The 11,052-nt window shown below is 42.3% G+C and overlaps 1 protein-coding gene across 6 annotated transcripts in view; it reads left to right on the top strand.

Annotated features, from left to right (window-relative positions):
• The first annotated feature begins 881 nt into the window (after window positions 1-881).
• Window positions 882-11,052, top strand: part of CUNH8orf88 (chromosome unknown C8orf88 homolog) — a 65,348-nt gene continuing 55,177 nt past the window's right edge. For 3 of the 6 annotated variants that reach the window (XM_050165621.1, XM_050165661.1, XM_050165653.1), the window contains exons 1-2: window positions 1,364-1,508; window positions 6,971-7,069. In XM_050165621.1, the coding sequence (XP_050021578.1) occupies window positions 6,991-7,069 (79 nt within the window). In that variant the 5' untranslated portion in view covers window positions 1,364-1,508; window positions 6,971-6,990. Of the gene's footprint in view, window positions 1,075-1,363; window positions 1,509-6,943; window positions 7,070-11,052 lie in introns of those variants that run through there. The other 3 variants (XM_050165647.1, XM_050165631.1, XM_050165639.1) reach the window with 3 other exon arrangements.

Raw genomic sequence — 11,052 nt, 5'->3', positions numbered from 1 at the left:
CATGGGAAACCTAACCCTCTCTGAGGAGTGGATGGGGTGTGGGGTAGGAGAAAAGTGGGGGGAGTGGGAGAAGAGGAGGGAGATGGAACTGGGGAGATGGCTCAGAGGTTAAGAGCACTGACTGCTCTTCCAGAGGTCCTGAGTTCAATTCCCAGCAACCACATGGTGGCTCACAACCATCTATAATGAGACCTGGCGCCCCCTTCTGGCTTGCAGGCACACGTGGAAGGAATGCTGTACACATAATATAATAAATAAATAAATATTTTTTAAAAAATGAGAAAAGCTTGTTTTTAAAAAGAAAAAAAAGGTAGAAAAATAATTTCCAAAACAGAAGTGTCACAGAATTTATCTTTTCAAATGGTAAGCCACGTATCACTGTAGAACTCGGGCATTGCTCTCCTATACTCCCGACCTAACTATTCCAGGACTTACCTGGCTCCTCCCAGGTGTTGCTTATGTCAAGTCCTGTGAGGGCGCGGGCACACACACACACACACACACACACACACACACACACACACGTGTCCATCAGCACAGGCCTACCGACAGCCTGAGACGACAGTGAAAAATATTTCACAAGAGAATGAAAACGAAGGTGGGAAATAATGGATTTGGAGTCAACAGAGTTTTCTGAACTAATCTTGATCTTTTTCAGGACTGTAATCTGCTGAGGGTGATATTGTCAACTCTATTAGATCTACAGTCGTCTAGGTAACAAACCTCACAGCACGCCGCGAGGGAGTTTCTAGACTGGGTTGAGGTAGAAAAGGAGCTGTAAGTGCATTGGGCTTGTAGGACTGAATGGGTGGGGCGAAGAGCGCTGGGCACCGTAAGTCACCTCTGCTTTTGACAATAGATGGAATATGACCAGCTACCTCATGCTCCCCCCACATCGTCTTCACCATGACAGACTATACCCTCATGCTGGGAGTCCAAAGAGACCCGCCCTTTAGTTTTTTGCCACTTTTTGGGGGTCACAACAACAGAAAAGGAATACGGTGAGCATTTATATTCCGGTTGGATGGACACCAGTTCTCCGGGCGGACAGTTGGGATCCAGAAGACCTACCAGGTCAGAAAAAAAGGCTTTGGGTGCCGGCTGCAGAGCTTGGGTCACAGCCAGCTTGGCTGCAGGGGCGGCCTGGCTCCCACCCTGGGGCTCCGCGCCGCGCAGCGCCTCCCCGGGTGCCCAAGAGGGCGCGCCCCGCCGGGGGCCAGCACCTGCCCGGGTCGCCGCTCGCCCTGCGCGCACCGATCGCGCGCCGCCCCCAGGCCCCGGCCCGCCGCGCGCCGCCGGTTTAACGGTCCCGGCCCCGGGGCCCCGCCCGCCCGGACCCCGCCCCCGTCCCCGCCCCCGCCCCCCGCCCGCTGCGCCGCCGACTTAAGCCGCGAGGCGACGCGCGGCGGGAGCCGTTCCCCGACGGCAGCCGGGCGCTCGGCTGTGGCCGCCGTGTCTGGGCTGAGCGCCGCGACGCCGCGCCGGAAACCCTCCCGGGTCTTGAGGCGGTAGGTGAGGGGCGGCCGGCGCCGGGTGGGCGGCGGGCACTGCGGGACGAGCGGGCAGGGCGAGCGGAGGGGGTTCGGTGCCAGCTAGGGAGAAGGTCCAGACTGCTCGCCACTCACCTGTTGCTTGGGCAGCTTGTCTCAGCGAATCGTTAAACTGTGTCTTTTATCGAAAGATGTTAAAACAGATAAAACTAAAACAACAACAACAACAACAACAAAAACCCCAACTCTTTCTTGGCCCCCACTCCCCGGAATTTTTAGACAAGGTGAGAAAAATAATGCTACGTGTTGATGCTGTTGGATACGTTTTTTGAGTTTTGAAAAACAGAACAGGCCTAGTAGATGTATGGAATATGAAATTATTTTGACTACCTAGTAATAGACTCTATCTCCCGTTCGTATTTATTTTGTTACTTTTCGTTTATTATTCTTATCAGGACTGGTTGTCTTCTTAACAAGCAGCGTTTGATTTTAAGGAATACTTTGAAGTGTAGAATTTTGCAGCAGGAAGTTGAGTTTAAATCTTAACGAGTTTTCACGTGGGAAATATACGGAAAGTAAATAAAAGTGATGTTGTTTTTTAAATTATTCTAGAACTCCGCATCTGTATTTTGGCGGTGCTGAGAATAGAACCGAAGACCTCACATATCCTAGGGTCGCGCTTTTCCACCGGGTTACATCCTTAGCGCCAAGAAGCCCAGAATTTAAAAGGGGGATTTTAATTTTAGTACTTAGCCTATCTAGCCCTGGCTGACCTCTAATTCACTTAGAAGCCCAGGATGGGTTTAAATTCCTGATCCCCAGTGCTGGGATTACAGGTGTGAGCCATCATACCAGGCTTTATGCAGGGCTGGGGACCAAACCCAGTGCTTCGTTCGTGATGGGGCTACCTACCCAGTCCTATATATCTTAAACACTGAATTATCGTTACTATGAAAAAAGTGTCATAATTAAATATTGTAAAAAAATTGTAAATTGAGGAAATGAAAAGTGTTCTACAATCTATTCACCAAGGCGTTATACTTAAATGTGCCTTCTCCTGTTAAGGTTTTCATCAACACATAGAATACTTGCTTATGACAGTGGAGTCAGATATCTGAACAAGTAAGCAAGTTTAGAGACGGATGAACTTTGTTGTCAAATTTACACTATGTAGATGGGGTTTCTGAACCCCATGTTTCTTTCCCACCTGTAAGGCGGGACTGATCTTTTCAACAGTTAGTGTACAGCTCAATGTTAAATGAAGTGACATTTGTAAGGTGTTGAGGACGTCATAATATCTAAAGAAATGGTGTTCTAATTTAAAAATCTATACTCAATACAGATTGCATCCACATTTATCAGTTTATGTGCGTATCTATTATATTTTAGAATATTCTAGTTAATTTGTAATTTCAGAATGAGAACAGCTTCAGCAAAACACGCCGAGGATGTGTTTAGCCTCGGCACACGTGGAATAGTGGGATAGCAGCTGCAGGTTCCGGACGGACGGCCCTGAGAGTAATCTCCTCATTTCATTCACCTGCCCTTGCCCTTCAGGATGACACGTTTTCAAAACTCGAAACTTTGTTTAGCAAACTTTCTGAGGACTGTGTTAATAGAATGAATATTTTTAGGTATTATGCCAAATAAGATCTTGGTCATAAACTGTACATTTGCATTTTAAGAGAGAACTCTGCTATGGGCCTGCTCGGTGCTCCTCATTGATAGCAGTGAGGCCGGTTCTTTTGCAACTTGTGTCCTTTGTGAAAGTTGAGGAGTGCTCTGGGCGACACTGGCAGCATCAGGGAACTGGTCAGCTCTCCGATGAAACAGGCATAAAAAACTGATGTTATTTAATGCAACAACTAAGTTCAGCTAGCCTGTTATTTTTAACTAAATGGAGATTTGGATTACAGTTTGTGGTGGTCTCCCTTGATTAGCGTCGTAGCTCAGGTGTGTGTTATCGCGTAAATACGCAGTCCTCTAGTAAATGATGGTGGTGTGAACTCTGCACCCTGATTTCTAACTCGTCCGCTACCGTGTCAGGGTTTCTGTGCAAGCAGAGTTTGGTTTTAAAAGAAAACATAAAAAGTCTGTGGGCACCTGCATTGTCTAATTTCTTGACTGATGTGAATTTACAAATGGGAAGTCCTGGGTACTCTCTTCCTCTGCCCACTGTAAGGGAGGTAGCCCCAAAAGAGCTTTCGGCTGCTGTTTATTGTTTTGCAAATGTAACTCCAACTCTTGGAATTGACCAGTGTGAATACTAGGGATTTGCCTTGCTCAGCAGCTGGAGGAGACCGTCCCTCAGTTTCAGCTGAGCAATGGAAAACAAGGAGCTGTGTGCCAAGGTCTTCTGTTCTTTTGTGTCCCAACTCACTATTCATATGGAAACAGGGAGGACAGTTTCTGTATGGTATTGGGGTTCGCATCAAAAATTGTTAGGATAACCATTAAGTAAAGAAACATGTATTATAGTTCATTCATATTACACATTAGATGACTTTTCCTTTATTTTAAATATTCCATGTAGAAAACAGTCAAATATTTGAGGGCTTTTTTTTTTTATTTTTTGCTTCCTGGTATATCAGTGTTGTATCATGAACAAATGTAGCATTGGTTTGTTCAGAAAGCTACTTGCTGTGTTAAGTCGGCACCAGTTAACATAAGGAAGCAAGGCGGGCACTGACACAGGTGCTGGTTGGCTCATCCCCACACATCAGGAAAAATTAACTCTGAGGTGAGTTAGCATGCCTAACACAGAGGAAGTATACTTATTACTGTAATTCTGAAGTATCTCCAGACCTTTAAATAAGAGAAAGCATCTCTTAGAACAAAACAGTAATTGGTAATCATACTGAGGAAATATTACCATTTACTTATGATCACAATTAACTTTTGGTGCTTGGTATAAAGCTAAGCAAGGGCTGCACACAGGAATTTAGGAGCCGTGCACCATGAAGATAAGATGTCAGGAGAATTTAGTTACAATGAGGAAGCCTTTTTGGCTTACTTATTAAAACTAATTATGCTGTAGATAAAAAGATGAGAAGATAATTGAATTCTAGTTTCTGTGGCCTCAGCCAATTAATGGTACATTCAAATTAGCATGTAATAATATATTTACATGCTATACTTTATAAAAAAGAGTAGATGAAATTAGTGGGAATCAATAGAGAAGATAACGAAAGGAGATTGTTATGATTTTACTTCTGACTACTTAATGAAAACTGCTTTGCTTTAAGGTATGTTCTGAGACTTGAAGATATTCTGTAAGAAAATAGCAACACCTTGCCTTTGGCCCAGAAAGATGAATAACCATTTGGTTTAAGAGTAGCAGGAAGTGTGGAAAGTCTGAGACGTACTGTATTTCTCTCAAGTGAAACAGTAGCGTTCATTCAGCAGCTTGGTGGATATCCACCATCACCGAGGGGCTGCTCACAGCAGAGGCACTTCTGGAAGGAAAATTGGAATCTAGTAGTTGGTGGGTGACTAGGAGTGGATGGGGAGTAGAGAGTTGATATGATCAAAGACCTTGACGATGTCTATGAAAATCTCAAATTTAAACACTGATTAGTAGGTAGTTGCAATGTGTGTAATAAGTACTGGATTGGAAGAGATTGCAGAAGTGTTTTGTAAAAACAGTAAAAGGCTTCTTATTGATAACTGGAACAGTTTAGCCTAAGTGTCAGAAGGATACAAGGTTGTCCCCTGCATGGGTAAAGTCTAACCATCACTTCCTGATCAGCTGAACTTTGGTGAACATTATCTTTCTATACCTGAAATATAAAATGAGAACACACATCAACTTCTACTGACTTATGTAACAGAAGTGTTCCTAGATGATTTATGTAAGTTATACGATTTGGTGTTTGCATCAAGCCTAGGAAGTAAGATGGCTGTTATCTACTGTCATGTAGGGTTCTATGAATGGTAAAGAGTTATCTATAATAATACATACATACATAAGCTGTTGGTTATGCCACAGGTGTAACCTGCTTCTATTATGATTAGTGCAGAAGATTTTGAACTGGTGGGCAGTATTTTTGTTTTGTTTTGATCATGTTGGGGAATTATTCTTGATCCTTGTACATGGTAGGCAATATGTCTAACCTTGAGATATATTCCAAGGTATTTCTAACGTTTTTATTTTTCAGACAGGATCTTGTTAAGTAGCCTCGGCTGGCCTTCTGGCCTTGCAATTTTCCTGTAGTGATTATAGCCTTCAGGCCTGTACCGCTAGTCACATGTTTAAAAGTTTAGGTGTATACAAAAGGAGCATGGTTCAAAAGATGACAGTTTGTATCCAGTTGCTCAAGGAATGGTTTGCTTTATCCATATTTTATATTTTTCAGGAGATAGCAGGTGAATAAAGTTTTCTTCATTAAGAAGAACCTGTTTTCCACTTTCGTCTAGTATAAAAAAAGTATAATGTCCTCTAAATGTCATAATGTAGACATATTCTTGGCATCACAAGGTCAGATGTAGGGATCATTTACATCTATTTCAAAGATGATCAGAGAGGGGAATTAAGATCTTCTGTGGATAGTGGTGGTGCACACCTTTAAGTCCCAGCACTCAGAAAGCAGAGGCAGTTTGAGGTCATCCTGGTCCACAGAGAGAGTTCAAGGATAGCCAGAGCTGTGAAGTTAAGAGAGTATTGGAGAGTTAATGAAAATACATGAGGTATCATTTGGCAGAAAAATAGACAGCGACCAGGGTGACTAAAGCCACCGAGTTGAAGGTGTGTTTAGTAAAGGGGAGTTTTAAGAGAGTTGGTGATTAAAGAATTCGGGGGAAGAACATTTTTGATACCACAGCTCTTAATTCCATTTTTGGAGATGTTTAATTGACATCCAATGATAACGCAGAACTGGAAATAACAGTAGACAATAAGAGAAGTGGGGCTAGCACTTAGTACACAAAGGCTAAGTACACATTACATTGTATTTTCATGTGTCTGTGGATAGCTAGGCTAAGGTATACATTACATTGTATTTTCATGTGTCTGTGGATAGCTAGGCTAACGTATACATTACATTGTATTTTCATGTGTCTGGATAGCTAGGCTAACGTATACATTACATTGTATTTTCATGTGTCTGTAGATAGCTGTAGACATGAACATTGATGTGCTAGCTAAAAGGACTAGAGCTAAAGTTAGTCATCCTGAAATTTGTAATTGAAGAACAGAAGAGGGATCAGTTAATGTAGTTAGAAGAGGCAGCTAAAGACACAGGAAACAATACACAATAATAGAGCCATATAAACTGAAGGAGGAAAATTTCTGAAAGAAGCATTGTGTAACTGTGTGAAGGCTATACAGAGGCCCAATCGTTGAATATTTTAAATGGGTTTCATGTGTGTCTTCACTTTAATGTTTTCAAATGAGTATTGTCGTTGTTTGCATACATAGAAAAGGTCTAACTGGTCTTTATTATTTTGTCTAAAAGATGAAAATGTGTTTTTCCCCATTAAAGTATGGAACCTCAAGGTCTTTATGACAATGGAAACCAAAAAGTTGATTGGCAAACCGCTTCAACCAGCAAGACCTGTTCGTCATCTCTCTTCTCCTCCAGGTAAGTAATGGAGTTATTTAATTCTTTTAAGTAAATTTATTAATGGATAATTAGTACTTGGAAGATTTGATCATTTATAAAGTAATTACCTGAGGTGGATTTAAAAGAAGTAATAAAAATTAATGATCCCTTTTGTTGGTAGAGTTTACAAATGCTATCTAAAGGTAAAGAGACTTTCACGATCTACTGGCCCTGAGTCTTCCATATCAGTCAGGAAAGGGAGAATATGCCCTTTCCTCGAAAGTAGTTATATTTTTGTTTATTTTTTGTGCTTTTATTAAATGCCTTATTGTATATTTAACTGATCTCTGGTCAGAAAGACACCCTCCATATAAATAATTTGTCCTTGTGATGATAGTCTGTGCAGAGTAGTCATGTTGTAGGATGTCTTTTACAAACCCATGAGAGAATGACCATTGTAGCAAACAGTGTGAATGTGACGCCAACAGGAGCTGGGAACATGCTTGAGCTGTCAGACAACAATAAAGATGTCAAAGTCAGCCAGGCCTCATGGCTCAGGCATGTACTCCAACTAGCCTAGTGGTTAAGGCAATAAGATAGCAAAGCCAAGGCTTATTTGGGCCACAGAAGACATACAGGTCTCACTGGACAGCTTAGTGATAACCTATTTCAAAATAAAAACACAGGGCTGCCAAATGGTGCAAAGGTCAAGGTGCTGCCCCCAAGCCTAAGTGCCCAACTTTGGTCCTGGGCCCAACATGGCAGAAGGGAGAAGTGGCTCCTGCAAGTTGTTCTGACCTATACATGTGTACTGTGGCACATGTGTGTGGGGACACATGGAATAAATAAATGCACGTAATAAAAAATACAAAACTGGCTAGAGATACAACTCATTCTTAGAGTGCTTGCCTGGAATATGCAAGGGCCTGGGTTTAATCCCTGGCAACCCCCCATCTTAAATATTTTTCTTTCTGTCCATAAAAATGTTCTTTGGACACAGTTTTGAAACCTGTGCCTCCTTGCTGCTAGATTGGCTTCTGTGGTCTAAATTACGTGGCACATGTATAAACCACACCAACATTTCCTTAGTCGATTTTGTCCCACTGACTCCATGGACTGTTTAATAAAGGAAAGAATGTATAAAAGTGAAGCAGGAGATGTAGACATGCAACAGACTGCTCCCATCCTTGGCTCCTCCAAGTCATGCTCCCTTTCAAGAGAGCTGTGCCTTAGCACAGACAGGTGGATCTCCTGGAACATAGCACCAGAATGTGGATCCTGTGGTATCTGTTCTGGAAGCTGCTGAATAGAGTAGATGTTCAATTCATCATAGAGTGAGTGTCAGCTCTTCCTTCTGTGATCAGCTTTTTTTAAAAAATTATTTATTTTACATCGCGACTGCAGTTTTCCTTCCCTCCTCTCTCCCCCTCCCCAAACCCTCAATTCTCTTCTCCTGTGTTCAGAAAGGGGCAGGCCTCCCATCGATGTTAACAAAGCATGGTATATCAAGTTGGAGTAAAACTAAGCAGCTCCCCTTGTATTAAGGCTGTGTAAGGCAACCCAGTATGAGGACTGGTTCCCAAGAGCCGGCCAATGCATTAGGGACAATCCTGCTCCCATTGCCAGGGGTCCTACAAGTAAACCAAGCTACATAACTGCCACATATATGTAGAGGGTTTAGGTCTTTCCCTTGCAGGCTCCCTGGCTGTTGGTTCAGACTCTGAGTTCCTATGAGCCAGACTAGTTGTTGCTGTGGGTTTTCTTGTGATGTTCTTGAACTCCTCTGGCTCCTAAAATCCTTCCTTGCTCTCTTCTGCTGGATTCCCCAAGCTTGGCCTAATGCTTGTCTGTGGATCTCTCCACCTGTTTCCGTCAGTTACTGGATGAAAATTCTCTGGGGACTATTGGGGTAGTCACCAACCTGGTCACAGGAGATGGCCAGTTCAGGCTGTGTATTTACTGTTGCTAGGAGTCTCAGCTGGGGTCATCTTTGTAGATTCCTGGGAGTTTCCCTTGCATCAAGTTTCTACCTGATGCCACATTGTCGCCCCCCCCCCACTTCCATCATGACATCGCTTTTAGTATTCTTCCCCCCCCCATCCACCCGCCAACCCAAACCTTCAAGTTCCCATTTCCACCTGTCCCCAGTGCACCCAGAAGATCTCTTCTATTTTTCTTCCCAGGGAAGTCCATGTGTTTCCCCCACTCCCACCCCTTTGAGCATCTTTATTGCCTAGCCTCTCCAGGTCTGTGGATTGTAGCATGGTTATCTTTTACTTTATAGCTAATATCAGCTATATGATATGATCACATATATGTGGTAAATGTATATGATATATATGACACACAAATATGGTATATATTATTATATATATTACTTAGGATTGAGTACAGTTGTTTTTCTGGTCTGGGTTATCTCGCTCAGCATGATTTTTTTCTAGTTCCACCCATTTGTCTTCAGATTTTCTGATGTCATTGTTTTTAACAGCTGAGTAACACTACATTTTCTTTGTCAATTCTTTGATTGAGGGGCATCTAGCTTGCTTCACGTTCTATTACAAATAAAGCTGCTATAAACATAGATGAGCAAGTATGCTTGTGTTATGATTGAGCATCCTTTAGGTATATGCCCAAGAGTGGTATGGCTGGGTCTTGAGTTAAATTTATTTCCTAATTTTCTAAGGAGCTGCCATATTGATTTCCAAAGTGACTGTACGAGTTTGCACTCCACCAGAAATGGAGGAGTGATCCCTTTGTTTCAAATCCTTTCCACCATGAGCTGTCATTTGTGTTTTTGATCTTAGCCATTCTGATGAGTGTAAGATGAAATCTTACAGTTGTTTTGGCTTACATTTCCTTGATGGCAAAGGATGTCAAACATTTCTGTAAGTGATTATCTGTTGAGATTCTTCTGCCATTTGAATAAGTACCCCCATTTTAAGTATTCTTATTTTTTTATTTTTGATGTCTAGTTTCTTGAGTTCTTTATATATTTTGGAGATCATCCTTCTGTCAGATGTGGGGCCTTCCCCACATCTTTTTCCCATTCTGTAGGCTGCTGTTTTGTTGTGTTAACTGTGTCCTTTGCCTTACATAAACTTTCAGTTTCATTTATTTCAGCGCCGTTTATCAGTTGTTGCTTTCGGTGTCTGTGCTGCTCGTGTTCCGTGCAGGAAGCTGTCTCCTGTGCCCTTGCATTCAAGGCTGTTCCCCACTTTCTCTCAGATTCAGTGTAACTGGATTTATGTTGAGATCATTGACATACTTGGTCTTGAGTTTCACGCAGGGTGATAGCTATGGATCTATTTTTATTCTTCTATGTGCCAACATTCAGCGATGCCAGCATCATTTGTTGAAGATGTTTTCTTTTTTCCATTGTATAATTTTGGCTTCTTTGTCAACAGTCAGATGTCCATAGGTGTGTGGGTTTACTTCTGGGTCTTCGATTCGCATGCATTGACCTTGTCCCTGTGATTGGCTTTTGCCAGAACTCTTTCCCATAGCGATTCTGCAGGCCTTCCCTTTACGGCCGTGACATAGGTGGGTGGAAGGAATGCTGGGTGATCCTGGTCTAACTGAAGTATAATAATACATTTAAGGTACAGTGAAGTAGAGCTTGTTACAGAGAACACCAAATTAAAATAAAAATCAGTCTGGGGCTTTCTCAACACATTTCCAGTCTTGGCCAGCTCAAGGTCCTCAGAAGAATTTTCTTTTCCTTCAAATGCAGATTAAATTACTTCTTTTGTGAAGCCTTCCTGGTACCTTCAATCAACTATGGCAACCCCATGATTTCTCTCAAGCTCACAGTGAGAGAGTAGTTTACTGTATATGAAATTATACTATTACTTATGAGCTTGTTTTTAGACTGTGACATCTTCTAGATGCTCATTACCCACCCATCTCCTAACGAGCTATGGCGTCAGAGGGTGGAGCAAATATTTGTTGTATAATTAACTATCATAAATATTTTGTAACAATGCCAAAGATGTCACAGACATCCTTGCTTATTAGACTATGGT

Source organism: Alexandromys fortis, unplaced genomic scaffold, assembly GCF_014885135.2.
Source record: "Alexandromys fortis isolate MF-2015 unplaced genomic scaffold, M_Fortis_MF-2015_v1.1 scaffold_18, whole genome shotgun sequence".
NCBI classification, from domain to species: Eukaryota; Metazoa; Chordata; class Mammalia; order Rodentia; family Cricetidae; genus Alexandromys; species Alexandromys fortis.
Note: the sequence above shows the minus strand (reverse complement) of the source record. Positions and strands in the feature narration are given on the sequence as shown.